General features: G+C 36.8%; 1 protein-coding gene across 3 annotated transcripts; it reads left to right on the forward strand.

Annotated features, from left to right (window-relative positions):
- Nucleotides 1-281: 281 nt before the first annotated feature.
- CLK4 (CDC like kinase 4) lies at nt 282-22366 on the forward strand. 3 transcript variants are annotated; one of them, XM_055429062.2, is made up of 14 exons: nt 282-437; nt 3445-3605; nt 4405-4471; nt 8275-8497; nt 9585-9675; nt 10078-10144; nt 13498-13614; nt 13708-13874; nt 14076-14170; nt 14473-14602; nt 17405-17487; nt 20692-20771; nt 21535-21625; nt 21704-22366. In XM_055429062.2, the coding sequence occupies exons 2-14, from the start codon at nt 3503-3505 to the stop codon at nt 21842-21844; spliced, it is 1455 nt and encodes a 484-aa protein (XP_055285037.2). In that variant the 5' UTR covers nt 282-437; nt 3445-3502; the 3' UTR covers nt 21845-22366. The 3 variants fall into 3 exon arrangements, with proteins under 3 accessions (XP_055285037.2, XP_055285038.2, XP_055285039.2); XM_055429063.2 differs by lacking the exon at nt 4405-4471; XM_055429064.2 differs by lacking the exons at nt 282-437; nt 4405-4471 and adding an exon at nt 7130-7188 and having other exon boundaries at nt 3466-3605.
- Nucleotides 22367-24289: the final 1923 nt, after the last annotated feature.

Below are 24289 nucleotides of genomic sequence, written 5' to 3' on the forward strand. Positions count from 1 at the left end.
GAAACGGAGCCATCGTTGGCTCTGCTGAGAGGTGCTGCATTCAGAATAACCCCTCCCATAGCTGCAGACCGGCGCCACAGGCTTAGGGCGTTTCCTCCCAGCGTGACCCAGGTGCTCCCAGAACGAAAACAATCTAGGACGCAGCCTCAACCAAAGCAGATCTCAGGGCCGGGACTGCTCGGCAGGGATAACAGCGTGGTGGGGGGCGGGGTCAGTCCTGACGTCACGTGAAACCCGCCCCTTAGGGGTGGGGCGGGAGCGCGCGAGCTCTGTTACGCAGGCGCATTCGCCTGGTGTGGGCGGTGCTAGAGGCTGCCGGGGGGTTGTAGGGAGACGGCGCTGCCGCCATTTTGTAGGGTGTTTGTCGCAGCTACTGGAGAGAGAAGACGGCGGTTTGCCGACAATTCTCGGCCAAAGGGCCTTTAGTTTTTGCGGAGGTAAGGCTACGGGCAGTGTGTTCTCGGCTGGACGGCTTCCCAGTTTTGGAAGTCTCGAAGCCAGGTGTCGGAAAAACGACGGGATTCGGGGCCTTGGCGACCGGGGTGCGTTTGGGACACAGCTCTGCTTGTGACATTTAAAACCTAAAGTTGCCCAGGCGTCATAGTAGATTTAAAATCTTAGGGATAAAAGGCTTCGGTTCTGCCGCTAGCTTTTTTCAGAGCACCCAGGCCTCTCGCATCATGGCTACTTAGGCCGTGCTTCGTCCCGCCGGTCAGAGTGAGGACCTGTCTGGAACCCTTCTAGAATCGCCTGGAGCAAGTGTATTCCTAGATCAAGCCTTCCCCTGGGTGCCTGGCCTCAGCTGTTTTGGTAGTATTCGGGGATTTTCCGGGGTCAAAGCTCTTGAGTGCGCCAAAGGCCCTGGCCAGGTGCCCTGGCGGTTAGCCTGGGGCTGTGGACTGGGCGTCCGAGGAACTGCAAGTCTGCGAGTCCAGGTGGTGGAATTTAGCTCGTGCTTATGAGGTGTAAATACGGAGACTCATCCTTTGTGCAAACTTTTTAAAGTGGAGCGTGTCATTATTGCAGCAGATTTGCGTTTCTGATGCTTTTGAATCACACTGTCCTTGATTACTTAAGCAACCGTGCTACGCTTATCCAGTCCTTAGGAAACAGCACTCCAAACTGACCGGGTCAACCTCCTGGTCTCGTTTTATAGCTATCTTTGTATGTTTGTGCTCCATACATACACCTTCAGGCTTCTTGTTATAAGGTACAGCCCTCTTAGAGCCATCTAATCATAACTTTAACCTTTATAGGTATTTTTAAGCCATATATATAGATATAAAATTGTTGGGTAAAATAGGTTGTTAAAAGGCAGTAGAGAATCAGGTTTCCAAGACGGATATAAGCATATCGGATGTTTTTTGTATCGTGTTTTTATTGGACGATGTCTGATGATTCTAGCATGTAGAATTCTGTATTAATTAGAATGCAATAATTCTAGGGAGTGGGTTTTGTTTTTTGTATGTGAATGAACTTAATTTGTGTGACCTGGGTCTGGGATTATTTTCTTGGCCTCCTGAGAAAATATTTCTGAACAGTAGTGAAGGAGGGCTTCCTAACAGATGAATTAAAATGAAAGGAGTGAACTTGGCTAGAGAAATAAAAAACTTTGGCTCTCCCAAGACTCTTATTTTAATATTTGCACATTGATAACTGGTTATATAAGAATTGTGTTTTGTTCACAGGTGAACTAGTTATGGCTGGCTGACAGAAGGAAAAAAGCTGAAGCAGACATGTTTTGCAAAAGCTGTGTGTTAGTCATAATAATAAGCATCAGTCATCAGATGGGATTTTGCTTAGTATGATTTAAGAATGCTTAACTAAGCAATTTTAAAGTTCCTATGTGATTAAAATACAATTGGGGTAATCAAAGGGTCAGAAGAATTCCTCTAGAAATACAATTCTTTTTATGGCTTTTCTGATGGTCTTTTTTGCTCCTTAATTTATAGTGTGGTTTATTTTATTTCAGTGTCCCATATTATGTCATAGGTCAAATCCAAATGCTCACCTACCAATTTCCATTGAGAACCCTGACTCAAGTTTTAGAGTTTTTGTTTGACTTAACCAGTGCCTTGTCTTCCTTTTTTAAAACAAGCTAAAAAAGAAGCTACATATCAGAAGTATGTGTGATGGGCATAGCATTAGAATCAGCAGGAGAAGTGAGTTAAAAGATCTGAATATTAGTGGCTTCAGGCTCTGTTGGCATGTTACCTATATTTTCTTAGGGACTGACTCCCAGGAGATGCCTCATTTCAAAATCTTTTTTAAACCATTTGAAATCATTTAAGTTTTGTTCCTTGAATTCATTTGCTTGTTGCTGAGTCATTTGGTCAAACTGAAGGAGGTTAACTAAGCTGGCTTTGCTCCAGTTTACCTTTTTCAGCTACTTGCTGGGTTGTGAAACTCACGGCCTTCAACAGAGTTTGGACATTGTTAAAAATGAAGCTGCTTTGTGAAAGAGCTAAGATGTGGAGAGGCAGATAGGGATGACTTGTTAGAATACAGATTCTGAAAAACCTAATGAAGTTTGTAGGTTGCGTGTCTGATTTCGGTGTGACCATATTCATCCTTATAGATTCATTTTCTTAGTCACGCCAGATCTACAACCGATACGTTTAAGAAGGCTGCAGGATGATCTGAAAATAAACTTATGGTTAGAAGAAGTGAGTTCATAAAATGATTTTTTATTGCTCTTCAGGTTCTCAGTTGAATATTGTGTTCTATTCACACCCTGAGTTCCCTTCAAAGCTGAGAGTCATTCTCAAGATTTAGAGGGTGGAACTCTTGAGTGTTTGAGAAAAAGGATCTTCATTAGTGGCTCTTTACCTTTAAAACAAAGTCCTCATCTGTATTAGTATCCCTAAGTATTTCTCTGACTTCAGTTATTTATGTTACAATGTTTTCCCAAAGGTGCATGATACTTGGTGATACTTGTTTTAAACTAGCTCACCTTTAAAGTTAACATTAATAACTTACAGTTTGATAATAGCGGTAATTTAAGAGGTTAGTAGTAATTTACCATAGGAAAAAGGTAAGCTTCCCAGGTGGCGCAGTGGTAAAGAATCCGTCTGCCAAGACAGGAGACACAAGAGAAAGTCTCTAAGCCTGAATCCTGACTCTTTATTTTTAAAATAGCAGTTAGCGAATGTTAGTTGAAGACAAGCACCAAACTGAGAATTTATCCAGAAGAATTGAAAAAGTATTAAGGTCTCATAGTGTTATCATTTAGTACCAGGATCTGTGTGCCACATAGAATCAATCATCTAACATTCCAGTGGGATAGTGCCCCCATGCCTTGGGAAACATTACCTACAAACATTTTAGAACCTCTGCGACCCTGTCTTGGGTGTTTTTGTATTTAATCAACATTAATGTAAAGTATTGTATTTACTAAACAAGCCATCTGTGATTCCACAACTCACTTTTCATTTCCATTAACAGATGCGGCATTCCAAAAGAACTCACTGCCCTGATTGGGATAGCAGAGAAAGCTGGGGACATGAAAGCTACAGTGGAAGCCACAAACGGAAAAGGAGATCCCATAGCAGTACGCAGGAGAACAGATACTGTAAACCACATCACCAGTTTAAAGAATCTGATTGGTAAATTACTCTTGAACTAGTACCATTTTAACACAGATAGTTTAAATGATTTGCCATTAGCTTGTATAGCGTTCATCTGTCAAATTGTTTTTATAAATCCGTCAACAAATACTCATTCAGAAAAGATTTCCTGAGTGCCTATTATATGCTAGACATTACTGTGAGTAGAACAGAGTTCCTACCCTCATGTATCCATTTGGGACCTGTGGGAGATAGTTGACCGAGTCTTGCCCATAACGTAGTTGTGTGAAACGAGACACAAAAGTGGTGATAGAACACACATGAGTGGAGTGAGTGATTAAAGGACCAGCAAGTGCCTTCAGTTTGTATGTGAATACTAGGCAGGCATGTACATTGGGCACTTATTTAGGGCTCCACAAATGCGAGAGAATGAAGGGTGGGGAGAGTTATCCAGATTAGAAAAATAGTGTGCCCTGTGAGGATGTTAACATCCTTTGGGGATTAGTTGCTTATGCTGATTTGTAGATAAGACCAGTAAATATATTTGGGATTTTTCGAAGCTTGACTGTTTTAAGAACCATTCCTTTGTGTAGGTAGTAGCCTGTAATTTAGGGAAGGGCGGCAATAAAAATTCCAAATGGCATGTGTCCTATTCTAGTGTATTTTTACCAGTGTAAAATTTGGAGGTAATACATTTATGTAGAATTGGAGGAATTTTGTAAAGTTCCTAAATAATTAAACAAAGCCTAGGTGAGTAGTTTCTTTCATTTTGTTCTCCATTAATTTCCCTTTTTCATTTGTTTTTGTTGGTTCTATGTTTTCTCCTTGTTTTGTGCAGATGTTCCATTGGGACTGTTTGCCAGATTGCTTTCTAAATTAGCCAGCTGGGGTTACTTTAAAAAACAGTATGTAATTTTTTTCCTTTTCCATGCTAAAACAGACTTGCTCTGCAGAACAGTGAGCTTGTTGGTAATCAATGCAGACTAGTCATTCTTTACCTGCTATTGTATGAAGAGAAAAGAGAAACTCTGCCAGGATTTAAATGACCTGAGCTAAATTAATGTACTGTAGAGAATATCTGTATCCTATATTAAAATAAATGCAAAAAACTCTAAGGCATAATGTCATAATACTAATTATTCATAAGTTTATTATGCATTGTGTCGGTAAAAAAGAACTGTTATGATTGATGAGCAGTTCATTTATGTTATAATTAACTGTATAAACATGATTGTCCAATAACCACTAGACTAATAGTTTTTTCTTGGCACCAGAGCTATCTGGTGGTGATTACTCTCCATAATCTGAAGTAGTCTAATAGTCTTTTAAGATTCAAAACTTTACAAGAGTGTTTTTTAATAAAATTACTGAAAAAATGAAAAATACAGAAACGTATAAAGGTAATCTTGATAGGATGCTAATCCCCAATTATTTGGATGTAAAATTATTTCTGATTATTTTTAAAAGTATCTGTGTACAAATCTTTGCCTCTGATATTTCTTGAAAATAGATTGTAAGAAGAGACAGGACAGTTTAGAGTGTGGACTCTTAGAAGACTCTTGCTACATATTCATGTATTTTTCCAGAAAGTTTGTACCAAGTTACATTGCCTACAGCTTGCTCCTTCATTCTCTCATCAGTCTTGGTTATTTTGAAATGCCAAGAAAAATGTTTTGTTATAATCTGAATTTTTAAATTTCTGTTGAGTTTGTCCTCTGTCATATATTTACTGACCACTTGAACATTAATTTTGTATTCTTAGCCTTTTTTTCTATTAAAGTGTATTTTTCTTATTGATTTACAAGCAGTTTTATTGTGTATCATACCTTTTTTCACATATATTGTGAAGTGTCTATTTTCCTGATTCGTAAATAGCCTGTGAATCGCCCATTTTCTACAGGCTTGATCGGTTAATTCTGCGCAGGAAAACTGATGTAGCGGTGAACACTCACTTTGTATCCTTAAATGTCTTCCTGTAACATAGAGCTGTCCTTATTTAGTCAGTAAATCGTGTCTGCACTCTTCTGACTACAGCCCTCTAGGCCCCTCTGTCCATGGTATTTCCCATACTGGAGGGGTTGCCATTTCCTTCTCCAGGGGATCTGCCTACTTGGGGATTGAATCTGTGTCTCCTGCATTGGCAGAGGGATTCTTTATTGCTGAGCCGCCAGGGAAGTCCCTGTAACCTAAGAGTATCAAGCCTTACATGAGTGATTCTCAAACTGTAATGTGAATAGGATCACCTTGGAGGTATGTTTCAAATGCATATTACCAGATTACTCAGTGAGCCTCACCTGAGGCCAGGGATCTTCATTTTTAATAATTCAGTATTTTGATATTGTTAATAAACAAACTATCCTCTGAGAAACACTGTTTTAAGCTCTTCAGGCTGGCATGCAAGATTCTGGATGATCTGTTCCCAGCTTATTTGCTTATGCATCCCTATTTGAAAATTGCTCTTGCTGAAATTATTTCCTAAATAATATGTAGACAAACTCATCTCTGAGCCACTGTCGTTAAAGTGCTCTATAAATGTAAGATGGTAATATGCCATTTTTCTCCCCTCTCATTTCTTCTACTTTTTACTTTGTCCAAATTCTGATTTCCCTTCAAGATGCAACTCTTCCCTTTTTCATGAGATTTTCCGTGACCGTTTTAAGCATTTTGAGATTTTTTTTCCCCTCTGTGACCCTAAGCACTCATATACAGGCTTTTGGCATTTCCTGCTTTGTTGAGTCATTATTTGTTGGCAGAGATTTTTGCCTCATATATATTTTTTATCTCCCACAGGACCTGTGTGGAAATAAAAAGGAATGAGCATAGCCTCATTAGTCTTGGCTATTTTGAAGAACTATAGTGAAATATTCACTGGGTGATTAGTGAATATTTTTAGAAATGAAATCAATCTGTTCATCCTGTTCACTCTGTCCATGTAGCCTTTATTATTCTTTAGATTTTGTTCATGTAATCTCTAAGCTTTGGTTGTTACAGGTTGAAGAAGTCCTCGGCTTTTTAGTTTATTCTCAGGGTATTATTTCACCCTGTGTGTGTGATTCTGAAGATTATGGTTATCAGCAGCTCTAATCTCATGCACCAGTCCAGCTAGAGATAATTAGTGTTAGTTTTTTTCTGATAAATTTTGGCCTTTTATGGGAAGGATGCCTTACAGGATTAAACAGGTGCCCTTCAGAGTATAGTAATGTCTAGCTTGATGTAGATCCCATATGCTTCCAAGCAACTGATAGACCTAAAGTCTTACCCTAACATCCTGAGTTGTTTCTCCAGTGGCTAGAACTTAAGGCTGACCCTGGAGAAAGAGGAAAAGGGGTTTCTGCATCTCCCCAGCCTGGATTTGATGCCAGCCCTGTTGAGTAGGAGTTTTAGAGATGCTTCTCCTTTACTTCTGCCTAAACCAGCTCCCCTGTGAAAAAGAATGACAGCATATTCTGGGGAAAAGAAACCTATTGGTGAGGGCAATCTAGTCAACATCTGTCACTCCATTGCTTGTTAGGATTATTTTAGCTGATGTGTCTGACTGGGCAGGTGTCCCCTTTCTCCCTCAGTGCTCCATGTGCATCCCTCTTGAAGCTTCACACTCTGTTGAAGAGGACTCTCATCCCAGGTAGAGAGGGGGACGGGAAACTGGGCCAATTGAATGTGTGTCTTTTTCTTTCCATCAGATTAAGGCTGCTTAACTGAAATCCATTGACTTCCTGAGGTCCACGGCCTCTGAAATTTCTCACCAAGTTTTGTTTATGCATTTTTGCATTTCTTATGGGACGGGGTCCATATCTTTTATCAGATTTTCAAAGGGATCTGTAGATTCAGAAGTTAAGCACTGTGGTACCAGGTGATGCTATTTTCCCTGAATTCTTGTTTATTTCTCATGCAGGAATGATAGGAAATTCGAAATGCACAGGGAATTAAGGGGTTGGGTAATCCTAGGCAAGCAATTACAAGATCTATTTAAGAGAAATATATTTTAGATATCTTTGGCACATGAAGCAGCCTTCAAAAACTGTGTTGTCTATTTCTCAGAGGATATAGGAAGCTCAAAATAAAGAGGAGAGAAGATGAGATAGGTGAGGTATAAACTTGGCGCGCACAATAGGATTTAGAATGTGCTCTTCAACCATAGCAAATCATTTTCCTTCTAGGATCTCAGTTTAGCCATCTGTAAAATGAAAGGACTGAAATATATTTGATTCCTTTTGGCTCTGATTCAGCTTTCTTGAGAGAATTCTCTGTGCCAGAGAAATCTAAAATTCACTTAACAGTAAGAAAGGAACCCTTTTTTGCCTGTCTTGTCTTGTGTGTAGTTCTGAGAAAAGGAAGAGAGCTTAGTTACAGATCGGTATATCCTAAGACTGATGAATTTCAGAATAGCAGTTTTGTGAATTTTCTTTGGTCTTAACTTTGACCAGAAGATAAAGGGACTCTTAAGTAAGCACTAAATATGGTGAATGATTTGACCCAAACTTTATTTCTTGATAGCAGTATGTATTAGTAGAAATATATGAACACATTTACTTGTTGGTTAAAGTAAAATTATTTAAGTTTTATGAGTTAAGTATAAATTGATCCATCAGTTTGTACTTTTTTCTTTTATTGAGTTAGCTGTTTAAACCAGCAGTACTTGAGAGAATGTTTTATTTTTAACCATATTCTAGAATGAAGAGTAATTTTTAATACTTTAATGTGTTTGCAGTCATTATTTAGAAGCAAGGTCCTTGAATGAGAGAGATTATCGGGACCGGAGATACATTGATGAATACAGAAATGACTACTGTGAAAGATATGTTCCTAGACAGTATCACAGAGATGTTGAAAGCAGTTATCGAATCCACTGCAGTAAATCTTCAGTCCGAAGCAGGAGAAGCAGTCCTAAAAGGAAGCGTAATAGACACTGTTCAAGTCATCAGTCACATTCGGTATGATTCATTTTGTTTTTATTTTGGGTGGATACTTACTTGTGTGTAAAAGCTCTTATTGGGCCAATAAGTTTGGAAAAGTTTATAATACTGGATGAGTATGTGTTTAAATTACTTGAATCCTTAAAGGAAGTATCAAAATTCTTACAGCTAATCTGTATTTATTGATATTAGTTAGCCCTCATTTACCTACATTTACTCATTTTCTGTAGACCAGATCATGAGTTTCATCATTTTAATACTAAAAATATTTTTATGCTTTATAACAACCTTATGAAAAGAAAAGGCACCCATCTTTTCTTTCATCTCAAACTTTTTTTCTAAAAGAAACCTATTTCCCAAAACTTGGAAACAAATATAGACAGTTGCACTGGTGGATACTTAATCCTGACTATAACACAGTCCCATAGCACAGTGCATCATTGTTGCAACTAGTTATGTTGGAGTTCTGAAAGTGGGTGCCTAATGGGAAATTAATTGTTCAAAAAGCCTGTTCTTTTTTTTTAATTCACACATCTTCGCTTGTTTGATAAGTAAACTGAGTTATTTTCCTTCCCAAGTTTTTTCAATGGAACTAGCATTGATTAGATTGAACATTGGAATTAACTAGCCTTTATTGTCCCTTTATATTTTAGTCATGTATGTTTAAAAATATTGCTAAATAATAAATTTGTTGAACTAATTGACATTTCAAAACATTTTTCTGACAAACTAGACATCCCAGCTCACATCATATGCTATTTTATAACAAGAGATGAATAGATCATGACATTTGCATTCTTTAAATTTCAGACTTCAATTAAGTCAGTATTTTAAAGAGACAATTGTGTTGTTTTTTTTCTATTGCCACTTTAAGTATCTTATCTGAAAATCTGTTCCTTGCCATGTTTTTCTTCTGTAACATAAACTGTGCCCTGTGAATTTCTGGGGACTGAATTTGAAATTGCTCCTGCCAACTGTTCGTGGCCTGGTGCTTATCTGAATGCCTGAATATCTCCCCGCTGAATGAATTGCGTATTCTGCCCTGAATTCACTCTGATATATTGATTGGCTGGACGATCTTGGTGCTGCCCACTTGCCGTTCCAGAAGAGCCACCGAAGGAAAAGATCCAGGAGTATAGAGGATGATGAGGAGGGTCACCTGATCTGTCAAAGTGGAGACGTTCTAAGAGCAAGATGTATAGAATATTTTTCAACACTTTTTAAACTTTGCAGACAGAATAATCTTTTTAAGAATAGTTTGTCAGCGGGGGGCTAAAGAACTCTTCATTGCTTTTTTGTTTTGTTTTTCGTGGGTTTGTTTGTTGTTCTTTTGTATTTCTTCTTTTCTATAGAGTTTAAATATTTCTACTCTAAAGTTCCAAAATAATCAGTGGAATTTGAGATTAGAGCAAGAAAGATAGCTCTGTCTGAATTGTTTTTGTAACAGCTGAAAATAAAATAATTTTGAGTGCTGAAACCTTAGTTATGCTTTGATAGAGATCATTTGAAAATATTCCACACTTAAGCATTCATTGTTTGAATAACTGATAATTTGTACTCAGTTACTTATACTTCTTTCTCCCCCCCCCTCACTTTAGATGAAATTGTGGACACTTTGGGTGAAGGGGCCTTTGGCAAAGTTGTAGAATGCATTGATCATGGCATGTAAGTATGTTGTGTTTTCTTTTTTGAATATTCTAATATTTTTGGTGGAGAAGGATCTTTAATTTGGATGAAATTGAATTTAACTGGTAGCTGTGTGTTTCCTGGGAGGTATAAGTATTCAAAATTTCTTTAACTGTATATGATTTACTTACCATGAATGTGACTTTTGATCAGGAATGTTGAAAAATTTTATCAGATGGAGTCAGTTGAAATTAAAGTGAGTGTTCCAGTGAAGAGTTTCTCAGAACGTAGGCCCTTTCTAAAAAAGATTTGGAGTGCTTTATCCTACTTCTGAATTGCAGAAACAATAAAGCACGGCTAATCTTGGTTCAGAGACCTTTATTTCCAAAAGATATTATTTGCATGTTAGGGTCAGCTTCTTAAACTATGAAGAAATTATGTAAAACCTATAGAATAAAGTTCAGATTGAGTTATACTAACCTTTTTGTTACTTGATTTTTCATGCTTTGCTCTAGAATCTCTATTCTGTGGTTGTAAGTTTTTTTTTAAGTGAAACTTAAAAGTGAAAAGTGCACATTTTTAAATTGACATCTAACTGTCATAAAATAATTGAGGGTATAATTTCCAACTTATTTTAAGTGTTGATTTTTTTTTAGTAAACAGGTATCCTTATGTTTGGGGAATGTAAGTACAATAGCTTCATACTTCTGTCATCCAGGAACAGACTTTTCTTGACTACTTAAAAATGCTTTTTCCTTGAACTTATTTTTGCTCCACTTTTTATAAAGAACATTTTCCTAAATGTCTTATTTTATCACCCTTTTCTCTCTACCAGAAAAATGTGAACATAAAGTAACATTTTAAGATATTTTGAAATACTTTAACTTAGTGAAAGTGTTAGTCACTCAGTTGTGTCCCACTGTTTGTGACCCCATGGAGTGAAACCTGCCAGGCTCCTCTGTCCATGGAATTCTCCAGGCCAGGAATACTGGAGTGGGTAGCCATTCCCTTCTCCAGAGGATCTTCCCAACCCAGGGATCGAGCCCAAGTCTCCTGCATGGCAAACCGATTGTTTACCATCTAAGCCATTGGGGAAACCCCACTTTGACTTAACAAGGTTGCTAAAATAGTCCAAAGAATTCCCATGTATTCTCCCAGATTCCACAAATGTTAACATTTTATAGTATTTACTCTTTCATTCTCTATATTTGCATATTATATGTATTTTCAAATATTGTCTACTAATTTTCAGGTTAGGTTCAGATTTCACTAGCTGTCCCATTAAAATTTTCTTAAAAATCTTGAGATTCCAAGACTTGCGTATTTGAGACATTCCAATTAATAGTATTCAATTTGATCAAGTACACAAAGATCTGTTACAAATTTTGATACTAGACCTAAAATGGGTTTCACAAGGTGTCTCAGTGGTAAAGAATGCCTGCAATACAGGAGACCTGGGTTTGATCCCTGAGAAGGGAAGATTCCCTGGAGGAGGAAATGGCAACCCACTCCAGTATTCTTGCCTGGAAAATCCCATGGACAGAGGAGCCTGGAGGGCTATAGTCCATGGGGTTACAAAGAGTCAGACACAGCTAAGCACTCACCACGCATGGTTACTACAGTAGCATTAGCTAACACTGTTACCCATCTTTCATTTTTATAGCTATTAGCCCTTAGAAAACTTGGCTGTACAATTAAACAGATGAGGCAAGAAGTTTTGTCACAACAGTTTTATAAATTCTTTTTTAAAATTCATTTATTTTTAGTTGAAGAAGAATTACATTACAATGTTGTGTCAGTTTCTTCCATACATCAACATGGATCAGCCACAAGTATACATAATGTCTTCTCCCTCTTGAACTTCCCTCCCCATCCCACCCTTCTAGATTGTCACAGAGACCTCGGTTTGAGTTCCCTGAGTCATGCAGCAAATTCCCACTAGCTATCTGTTTTACATATGGTAGTTCTGTGTTTCCATGCTACATATAGTAATTCTTTTAAGCCTCGAGATGTATGCTATGCATCATAGATTTTACAATCGTCAAAATAATTTCAGAATGATTTACCAGCCTATAACTTCACTGGGGCCTTCTTAAGCAAATTGGAAAGATTTGCTATCCAGCCACTAGAAAAATTTGTTTGCCTCAAAGATTTTTTTTTTTTGGACATCCTAGGGCACATACCTTGCCATACTAATCTTCACATCCCTGAGGTTTTCTTTTCTAACATGAAAAGGCTATAGTGAAGAAAACAGGTTTGAATGCTGGCTTGTCTTCAAAAAGGTCAGCTTTAGGAAAGAGAACAAAAGGAAATTGCAGATTTGGAAACCTTTTTCCTCAAAATAATTCAGAGCTGTATCTTTTGTGGGGGTGGGGGGGGTGGGCCTCCTCACATGGCTTGCAAGATCTTAGTTCATCATCAGGGATCATACCTGAACCCACGGCAGTAAAAGCCTGTGTCTTAACCACTTGACCACCACTTCCCTCTATATTTTGTAGGAAGTATTACTTGGTGGCTCAGTTGGTAAAGAATCTGCCTGCAGTGTAGGAGACTGCCTGCAGTGCAGGAGACCTGGTTCAGTCCCTGGATCAGGAAGACCCCCTGTAGGAGGGCATGGCAACCCATTCTAGTATTCTTGCCTGGAGAATCCCATGGACAGAGGAACTGGATGGGCTATGGTCCATAGGGTCACAAAGAGTTGGAGATGACTGAAGCAACCTAGCACACACATGCACATGGAAGCCCCAGTCTAAAGCCCACTGCCCTAGATTGTAGCTATTTCTACCTGTTGGCATCCATGAATGAACTAAACATTTTTTCGGCTTCATGACTTAATGATGGTGTCTCCTTTGCTGGAATTTCCTCCCAAATCTAGTGAATTGACAGTTGTCTTTCAGAGCTCAGTTGTGTGTCTCCTCTTTTCTGAAGATGTCTAAACTCCCCTAACCGCAATCAATAGGTTCTTTCTTCTGTCTACTCCATATCAAGCACTTGTAACCTTTGTGATAAATTGTGTCCGTCTTTTCCATTAAACTGAGATACATAGGACAAGCCCTTTTTAATCACTAATATCTGTGCACCATCTGTCACAGTCAGTCTCTCTTAGTGAATGACCAAATGCTTTCAGTAGTAGTATATATTCTATACAAGGTTTATATTTTTATCCTCCTTCTCCAAAAGGGGAAAAAAATCTCAGTAAATTTAAACTTTTGAAAACATATTAGCATTCACAGGTATTAAGAGAATCATCACTCAATGTAAAGTGAATTTTGTTAAAAATGTTTTGAAAAAACATTAATATAGAGCTGCTATAATATGCCCTGAAAGATTATTTTAGGACGCATGTCTTCAACCACCTCTTGTACATTTATCATTTTCATTTTGTTTTGAAGGGATGGCATACATGTAGCAGTGAAAATTGTAAAAAACGTGGGACGATATCGTGAAGCAGCTCGTTCAGAAATCCAAGTATTAGAGCATTTAAATAGTACTGATCCCAATAGTGTCTTGTAAGTATAGTGTCTTGGAACTGTGATCCATCACATTACATGAAATAATCAGAGTTATATGAACTGAATCATTTTTATTTTGATCTGTTTTAGCCGATGTGTCCAGATGCTAGAATGGTTTGATCATCATGGTCATGTTTGTATTGTGTTTGAACTCTTGGGACTCAGTACCTATGATTTCATTAAAGAAAATAGCTTTCTGCCATTTCAAATTGACCACATCAGGCAAATGGCATATCAGATCTGCCAGTCAATAAATTGTAAGTACACTTTATTAAATTTTTAAATACCAGTAAATTAAAGTTATTGTATAAGTAACATATCAAAGCAGTCACTAAAACTACACATTTCACAAGTAAAGATGAAACTGCTTTTGATTCCTATGTCTATAACCAATCCTCCCTTCCCCCAGTATAGATTAAATTTGTCAGTGAAACTAATAATGTCTTTTTTTTTTGTAGTTTTGCATCATAATAAATTAACCCATACAGATCTGAAGCCTGAAAATATTTTATTTGTGAAGTCTGACTATGTAGTCAAATATAATTCTAAAATGGTAAGTTAAAGACTTGTTTTAATTTTGGTAGTTATCTTTAAAGTTAATTTAGCTTGATATGATGCTTGGATGAGAAATTTTACTTCTAAGGCTTATTATATCCTGGTGTTTAACCCCAAAGGGGTAATCCTTTGCCTTTCTCATGGGGTTATATTGAAAGTCAAAAAGGCAGTTCATGGGCAAGCCTTTTGGAATAGTGCTGTAAAGTATTTTATATATTGATCTTTGGGGTGATTTTATATATTTTGGAATAGTGCTGTAAAGTATTTTATATATTGATCTTTTACTCAACTGTTTTCTAGAAACGTGATGAACGCACACTGAAAAACACAGATATCAAAGTTGTTGACTTTGGAAGTGCAACATACGATGATGAACATCATAGTACTTTGGTATCTACACGGCATTACAGAGCTCCAGAGGTCATTTTGGGTCAGTAGACACCAGACTTCCTGATACTTTAATTGAAAAAGATATTTTTGTTCTCTACAGCTCCTATTGTGGGGGGCCAGGTAGTGGATGGATTGCTGTGATTTTCTTAGCAGTGTACAGAGAATGTTTTCTGTTTCCATAAAAGCTGTCTGGTCATTGCTGTAATTATTTTTCCTGAGTGGGAATAATATGATACCATCTGTAAAGATATTCCAAGTGGTCATTATTTTTGAACAAGTCATTCTTACGTGATCATAAGAGAACAAGTTCTGTTGGCTCAATTACATCATAGTGTGGTTTTTGAAGTGATTTGAACACCTATTTTTGTCTCATCACTAAAGCTTGGTGCTGATGAAAATGCCTGAAGATCTAGTGGGCAGACATCTGTATGCAGGGTGGATGATAAGAGGGAGCTTAGGGAGAGAGCATCTTGTGCCTCAAAATTTAGAAGTTAGCCACCAGGTCATGTTGATAGAGCAGGGAAGTCAAAGATGGCTTTGAGGGGCTTGGAGACAGTGGGGAAAATTCAGATCAGGTGATACTGGGAGATATAATAGTTAAATGGAATAACCATAATACTTGGCTGAATATAAGTTTCAACTGAGGTTGGATAGTAAAAACATTTTCATGGAATCAGTCTTTTCCACTTTTTACCTTTTTGTCCAAGAAGACTGGTAGTTCAGAATAGGAGTATGAAATCAAACTAATGATGTTTATGTAGAGTAGAGGATTGGTAAAAGGGTAAGGAAATTAAGAATATTTTATAGTACTAGCCAGTAGAACTTTCCATGATGATAGAAGTGTTATATCTACTGTTTTATGTCTAAAGTGTTATAAAGTTTAGATTATGTGTTATATCTAAAGTATTATGTCCAGTATGGTAGCCATTAGTAGCCATAAGTAGACTGTGTACTTGCAGTGTGGCCAATTATATTTTAGATTTAAATAGCCACGTGTAGTTAGTGGCTACTACATAGGACAGTGCAGGTTTAGAGCTTGTCTTTGAGGTTGATGTTACTAGGATCTCTGCTTAGTGTGATCTGAAAGAATCTGCTTCTGTTGCAGTAGTTTAAAAAGTATGTTCATGGTTGAGGACTGAAGGCTGCAATGCAGGTAAGAGAAAAAGGTGTGGAAAGAGATGTGAATGGAGAGGTATTTTCAAAGCTTAAAAAGAGATAAACTTGCTGGAACTCCCCAGTGGTTAAGTGGTTAAGATTCTGCTCTTCTACTGCAATGGGTATAGGAAACTAAGATCTTGCATGCTGTTTAGTGCAGCCAAAAAATTAAAAGAGATAACTTTCTGTGTTTTATCAATTTTAAGAAGCAGATTTTCTCCCACATTTTAACATGTGGGAGAACACAAAACAATTGGCATTTTTTTCTTTGTTATTAGCATGTAAAACGACAGTGTATCTTACACTCAATTAATGCCCTTTTCCTAGGTTGGGTAAGATATAGTTACCCAACTATATTCTTGGTATTAATACAGTCCCATGGGTGGCCAGGCTGGAAATAGTTGATATAAATCCGAAACTGGGGTTCTTGGTCTTTAGGAGGAGAAATGAAGAGATAGATTAGAAGCGTTCATTATGTGTTTGTGTGAAGTGTTACTCCTGAAGATAAAGACAGAATTAGGTTGAAGAGAAAGATGTAAGAGGAAGACAGTTGATCTTACCTCTTGGGTGCTGGTAATAGAAGTTGGTAAAACTGAATGATGTGAAATTCCAAAGAGTGTTAGAGCTAACCCGTAACAGAATGTGATGTACAGTGGTATGCTCCAGAAGGTTACAGTCATTTGCAAGAAAGCTGGACTCAGAGAAAGGAGTGGTCGGAAAAGAAAACTTTCATCTTAGGCCCAAGCTGTTAATCGTTTGCAAATTTTTTATGTGTTACTGTAAGTAGAAACGGGCTCCATCTTCCATTTGTTCAAATGATACGCCCTGTGAGGGTTAAAAAAAATGACTAAATCATAACTTGCTTGCATATATCGTTTCTTCCTGTGTCTTTAAATTCAGTGATATTACTGGAAAAAATTGAAATGTCTTTTAAAGTAGGTTTTCTTTGTACATTATTGTTGTATTAAATACTTAAACTTTGAAAGATTAAAACATCTTTGTGGTTTCCTCTTTCCTAATTAAATATAGACTTAAGGCTAGGTGTCTTTTTCTTTTTTGAATAATATTACTATTGAGAGTTCTGAAGAAGAAAGTATAATATAGATCATGTATAGACAATCTGAAAGTACATGTATAGATACCTGTCTGAACTTTTAAATGACTAATTCTGCTTATGGGTGCTTAGAATATCTGTAATATCTATTATATCTGTATCTATTATAATTCCTTCATAATTTATGTGGTACAATATTTCTTTTAATGGAAACAAGAAACTCAGATATCAAGCTGATAATTGATAGGGGGTTAGTAATTACATCCTGAGGATAATTGTTGATCTATATTTGCATTAATAAAATGTAAAATTTCATAGAACAGCCATGAACTGGATATAACAAGAGTTCCTCTTTGCACAAGCAATTAAAAGACTATGAAACATTTGCTAGTCCCTCTTGTTTTACATAAAAAGCCTCTTCCCCTAGATTAAAATACTACAATTTGATATAAGGATATGGAGGACTCAAAGGATACTGAATAATGTTTGATATAAAACTGAAAATGTAAGCTGTGGATTTACTGTCATTCTTCTAAATGGGCTATATAAAGAGAGCACACACATAGGAAAGGGTTTAGTGTACTGACAGTTAAAGTGTTACATAATAAAATGTTTGGTTTTGTTTTTAAATAGCTTTAGGTTGGTCTCAGCCTTGTGATGTTTGGAGCATAGGTTGCATTCTTATTGAATATTACCTTGGTTTCACAGTCTTTCAGGTATGTATTTTCTAAATGTTATTTACTAATTCTTTGCTTTATGTGTGTATATATGTATTTTTGGCTGCACTGGATTTTCATTGCTATGCACAGGCTTTCTCTAGTTACGGTGAGCAGGGGTTCCTCTTGTTGGACTGCACTATAATGAGCTTTAAATGTTAAAGGCCTGTTGAAGTTTTGGTTTCTATTTTGAAAAGTTGCCATTGTGTGTCATTATTCTTAAGATTAAAATTTGCATATGCAAAATAGTCATCCTCTAAAACCATAATGGAATGAAATACTACTCTCAGTGAATGGTCATAATTCATTCTGCATGTGATTGGAGATTTTAAACATGGTTCCTATTGAATATGAAAAACATGGTTCATGTGAACGTGCTCCATCTTTTGTGTGTGTGACAGGCTTTCATAAATGTGTATTAGTGTAACTATGGTCAGTTTTCATTCAGTTCCGGTTATGTTGCACTTGTTTTTTAAAAGAATTCAGAAACGGTACGTTGTATTAAGCATCTGTGACACTTGAGGCACATTTCTAAGCACTACGTGTACAAAAATGAAAAGACAATATCTCTGTCCTCAAGGAAGTCATACACAAGATAGATAATGCGAGAACTGTTAAGAGTATAATGTGATATTTGTTAAAATGGAACTATGTAAAAAGTGTGGTGGAAACCCAGAAACAGTGAATAGTTAAGTTTCCTTAGAGAAGGCATCACTGAGGAGTAGAGAGTTTAATCCATGCTATAAGGAGGAGTAGGAGTTTGTCATAAAGCTAGAGTGTGTGTGATGGCCATATCAGAAAGAAGGAATTGTGTTCATAAATGCAGCAGGCATACAGAAAGGTACTCTAGTTGAGGAAGAATGAATAGTGCTATCAAGTGTTTTGGATAAATAGAAAAATAGTGTCAATAGGCAAGTACTGACACTTGTAGTGTACTTGTTTGCCATAGAAAGATATTTGTTTTATCCTACAAGTCAGTTCAGTGCAGTCCCTCAGTCAGTTCAGCCCCTCAGTCATGTCCGACTCCGCGACCCCATGGATTGCAGCATGCCAGGCTTCCCTGTCCTGCTGAAGCTTATTCAAATTCATGTCTATTGAGTTGGTGATACAATTCAACCATCTCATCCTCTGTCGTCCCCTTCTCCTGCTTCTAGTCTTAAGCATCAGGGTCTTTTCCAGTGAGTCAGTTCTTCGCTGATCGTACAAGTCAGTGGTTTCCAGATACAGACTGGTCTAAAATGAAAATGATTTTGTAGAGTTGCCATTCTGGCTTTCAAGTAGAGATTATCCTCCTTGTTTTTTGGGTTTTGGGGGTTTTTTTTGGTGTTAAAATGTCCCTTATATGAGATGATAATAGTTATTTATTTTTAAAAAAATAAAAGTCCTTACTTGGCAAAGTAAAAGGGCAAAAATGTTTTTTAGGTCTGCACATTTTTTCTTCATAAGTTTACTTAATGTCTGAAAGCTCGAACTCTTGAAAGCTTCAGTGTTGTAACCATTGAAGAACTTGAAATAGTGTTGTAAAATGATCAAAGTTGTTCTGGGCAGGGTGAGGGCTGTTAGGGAGTTCCTGGCTAATTCTGTCAAGGTTGATTTGAGGTTATGACAGTGCAGAATGAGGAGGAAGCTGCGATGAATTAAAAGTCATTTCAGTGGCTGTTGCAGAATACATGTGTTTACTACTGTGGGGCACCTCATGCTTTTGTCTGATCTGTAGCGGTCTTGTTAAAAGTACTCTAGATAAGTTTGATATCTAGAAAGTAGCTATTGTGTCATTCCTAGGAGGTGGTATCTGATTTTGTGGTAGTAAGCTGTAGGGTCAAGGAAAAAGTTGAGCACAGTGCATGCTTTCTTCATTCTGACACATGAAAAAATTTTCAAATGGCTTTATGATTATAAATCACATGGATTATTAACTTTGGTTTGAGATTAGGTTTATGTTTGGATTCCACCCTCCAAAATATCTTCAGCTAAGGTGCTTTGTGAAGAGAACGGAGCTTGTATTATTTATTCCTGTCATGAATTAAGAATATCATTTTGAAAGCAGTGTGCTAGGCACAGTAGTTAATGGATTTAAAAAGCATTGCTCACAGACTGGTCTCCAGAACAGAGGTTGTCAAACTGTATCCTGCCTGATGCCTGCTTTAAACAGTGAAAAAGAATATGTGATAAAGACCGTTTGTGACCATCCAAGCCTAAAATATTTGCCATCTGGTCCTTTACAGAAAAATTGCCAGCCTCTGCTCAAGGAGTTTACGATTTCAGCTGTCAGTTTAACGTTTTATTCTACTTTAGCCAAAACTCTGTTGCTATGTAATTTAAGAATAAAACTTTTTCACTTGGGTTCACAGCTCAAGTTTCCTCATTTATGAACTATATAATATTGAGCTAGTATCTTAACCTCTCTGAAAGTCATGTTCCCACCTACTTAGCTCTGGGTTGTAAGAATTAACTAGGATTGTATTTTTATTATCTAGGATTAGGAAGTGTGTGTTACAAGGTTCCTGTCCATTCAGTAAATGGAGGTTAGTTAAGCAACTGATACAATGAGACAGATTTTTGGTAATCTTCCCCAGGCATCTTAAACACTGTAATAACTACAAATAAATAGGGAAAAACTGTTCAGATTTACATTAAACAAATTATTCAAACTTTGTAAATCAGCTCTGTGTCAATAAAATACATTTTAAAAACCTATTCACCATCTGCTATACAGCCCTTCGGAGAAGGCAATGGCAAGCCACTCCAGTACTCTTGCCTGGAAAATCCCATGGATGGGGGAGCCTGGTAGGCTGCAGTCCATGGGGTCGCTACAAGTCAGACATGACTGAGCGACTTCACTTTCACTTTTCATTTTCACACATTGGAGAAGGAAATGGCAACCCACTCCAGTGTTCTTGCCTGGAGAATCCCAAGAACGGGGGAGCCTGGTGGGCTTCCGTCTATGGGGTCACACAGAGTCGGACACGACTGAAGTGACTTAGCAGCAGCAGCAGCATACAGCCCTTACTGATCCAATTCAGAAAGACTTCAATTTTACTGGGCTTGCATTAGATAATACAGCTCATTCAGTCCTCTGAAATGGAGTGTAATATAAATTGTATAATTGTCTAACCTGGTCCTTTTATGGAAGCACTGTTTTGTTTCCCTTTATTGCATGTAGAGAAATGGAAAGTGCTAAGTTTCTTTTTCCTACTTTTTTAGACTCATGATAGTAAAGAGCACCTGGCAATGATGGAACGAATATTAGGACCCATACCAACACACATGATTCAGAAAACAAGGTATGTTTTTTAAGATTAAAGCCCTTGGGTTTGGGTACGTACAATGGCCTATATTCAGACTACAGAAAATGCATCTTTCTTTGTTATTGCTTATTCCAAAAACTTGTAGATTGTGGATTTTTTTCATGAAGTCAAGTTTTTTGAAAAGTAATGCAGTGTTTACTTTGTGATCTAGTAAATAAAATGGTGTTTTTATGCTCAGGCTAACCTTTGCATAAATATTTTCCTAGGTCAACACAAAATAATACATAGAGTAGTAAAAAGACCTTGATTTTGGAGTCCTATCAGTCTTAAGTTTGAATTCCACACTTTTGCTAACTAGCTGTATGTCTTTGGGCAAGATACTATATAAGAGGTTTCAAAACATAGCTTTACCACAAGTCACCCATGGAATTGTTAAAGATTTTCAGCCTCTTTTCAGATCTGATGACATCAGAATTTACACAAATGGTTATAGGAACCTGTTTTTAAAGCTGGTATTGTTAAAAAAAAAATAAAAATAAAGCTAGTGTTGTTATACGTGTGGTATTTGGGAACAACTTAGGTAGGATACTAAAACCTTATAGGGTACATGATTAAGAAAGATATAATTTAAGATACCTGATAAATGATTATTGTTGAGATTTTTAGAAATTGTGTGCTTATGTATGTATAGAGAGCTGCTTATGGTTCAAGGTTCTGTCTGTTACCCCTGTTCTCTGGTGAGGGCAGGGTAAGTATTTGAATCTTTTTTTAAACTAAGCGAGACTTCTCTTTCCTGTAGAAAACGCAAGTATTTTCATCATAATCAACTAGATTGGGATGAACATAGTTCTGCTGGTAGATATGTTAGGAGACGCTGTAAACCATTGAAGGTAAGAAAAAAAGAATTTTTTTTTTTTAACTTTTAACTATTTTTTAATGTCCTTTTTTAACATCATTTTTCTCCTCAGGAATTTATGCTTTGTCATGATGAAGAACATGAGAAACTGTTTGACCTAGTTCGAAGAATGTTAGAATATGATCCAGTGAAAAGAATTACTTTGGATGAAGCATTACAGCATCCTTTCTTTGACTTATTAAAAAAGAAATGAAATGGAAATCAGTGGTCTTACTATACTTCTCTAGAAGAGATTACTTAAGACTGTGTCAGTCAACTCAACATTCTAATATTTTTGTAAACATTAAATTATTTTGTACATTTAAGTGTAAATACTGTATGTTTTGTATCAATAGCATAATTATCTTATTAAGCAAACATGGTCTTGATAATGAATGAAATATAAAAGCTAAAATTAATTTTCCTTTTTTGAGATTAATTACCATTTTTAAAAACCTTTGGAATATCCTTTGTGTTCAGTGATAATTGTGATTGATCTTGTGTTTTGTACATGAAAGTTGACTCTTTGAAGTGATTTTTTTTTTTTTTTTTTTTGAGTAAAAGGAAATCTTGACTAATTTCATTCTTAAATGACTATACCTCAACACTTTTAATTTTTTTTTCTGTAATTGTTGAATAGGTAATAAGTATTATTAACTCTAGGTAGGCAGATATTAGAAACCAGATCCCTAGGAAATGTTTGCTGTTGAAATTTCATTAAATTTTAAGTACTGTATTCTGTTTCCTTGGGTGATGTCAGTGGTGGTAAGTAGCATGCAAAGACATCAACTTGTGCATCGTGACAGGTTAAGGAAACCACATACACACTTCATTTAAGATTAAATGGGAAGTTAGCTTGGAAAGCCCTATTTTTCCAATGGCTATTTATATCACAAATACAGAAGTAGAAGTTCTGATTACTGAGGTTTTTAATGCCAAATCCTCAGGTGTTGAAATTCAGTTCAGAAATTGCTAGTATCTATTTCCTTATCATATGAAGTATAAATACTTAAACCTCAGCCTATGAATTCCGGGAGTTGGTGATGGACAGGGAGGCCTGGCGTGCTGTGATTCATGGGGTCTCAAAGAGTCGGACACGACTGAGCGACTGAACTGACTGATGAGACTTTAAGGTTATTATTAAGCAGCTTATATTTATGTTAATCTTTATTGGAAAAAAAAATAGATGATTTGAATGGAAAACACTTGAATAAGAAAACTGCAGTTTTCAGGCCCTAATTGGCTAACAAGACCTTTTTGTTTGCCTGAAGGTATTTTTCCTTACTATTACCTATTTCACAATAAAAATGATATGGTAAACATTAGTTTAAAAAAAAAAAAAGCCGTTGATCTCTCTGCAAGGTAAAAATATTTTTTGTTGTAGAATTTCATGATCGGTTATCCAGATGCAGGTTTTTTGTTAAAGATATCCCCATTTCCGAAGTGCGTTACCAAAGATATGAGTTTTATTGCTTTTGAACATAAAGTGCGTGTAAGTTTTAGTGTGACAGATAGTGAAACCAAGGTGGGTTTCTGTATGGAATCCACTGGCAACATTTGCACATACGGTAGAGATACGTTCCTGAAGTTGGCTAGAAATTTTAAAGAGCTGAAATAAATTTTGGCAAAGCATCACTGCATAAATTATGTTAAGGCCTCTGATGCAGTCCACGTGTAATTGAACTATGTTATATGCAGTAAGGTTTTTTTAAAGGCACATTTGATGAAACACAGTTACAGAGATTAAGGAGTCAGCCATCCTTTATTTTCCTCTCCGTTTCCATATTGCTAGTGCCACTGAACTACCTGAGCATCTAACCTTTCCCTACAAGTACTTCCAAGTTCCCAAATTAATATTTCCATTCTCCCCTATTGGAAACTCAGATTTATTTAGCTGATACCAGGATGTAGGAGGGAAGGGGAAAAAAATCACATTATTTCTTACTAATAAGTTAATGATTGCTAATCCCTTTCCTTTCTGAAAAATGTTTGTATTCTTTACTAAAGGGTACTTGCTAGTGTCTAGGCCTAATTCATGGAAGTTTAGGAATTAAAGTGAAGCTTAGTGAATTAGGTAGAAAAAGTTAAGTGGTGTGAGGATGGTACTCTCACATGAGTGTCTACTAATTTTTCATGTCTTCTGGAAACTCAGTTTTTTGTTTTTTTTGGCTTTGCTGAGTCTTTTTTGTGATGCAGCATGTTGGGTACTGCTGCCAAGGTAGCTCAGTGGTAAAGAATCCATCTGCCAATGCAGGAGATGCAAGTTCAGTCCGTGGGTCTGAAAGATCCACTGGAGGAGGAAACGGTAATGCACTCCAGTATTCTTGCCTGGAAAATCCTGTGGATAGAGGAGCCTAGTAGACTACAGCCCATGGGGTTGCAAGAGTCAGACATGACTTAGTGACTGAACACACACATGGGATCTTACTAGGTTGGTGCAAACTCAGTTTCAGACCATGAATTGTAAATCTTTTTAACTAGGTTCAAACAAATTGTTATTAAAATAGAAACCATTATTATCAACACATTTTTACCAACGAGAAATAAGTTTGTTCCTATCAAGTAAAAATGCATGCTTTGGGATTCAGTAAATTTTTGGAAAGCATTTGGCAAGAGATCAGGTGAATGTGGTGGGTGAGGCAAACTTAGTAGCCCAATT

Source organism: Moschus berezovskii, chromosome 8, assembly GCF_049115385.1.
Source record: "Moschus berezovskii isolate FMDL1 chromosome 8, NW_MosBer_1.0, whole genome shotgun sequence".
Taxonomy (NCBI): domain Eukaryota; kingdom Metazoa; phylum Chordata; class Mammalia; order Artiodactyla; family Moschidae; genus Moschus; species Moschus berezovskii.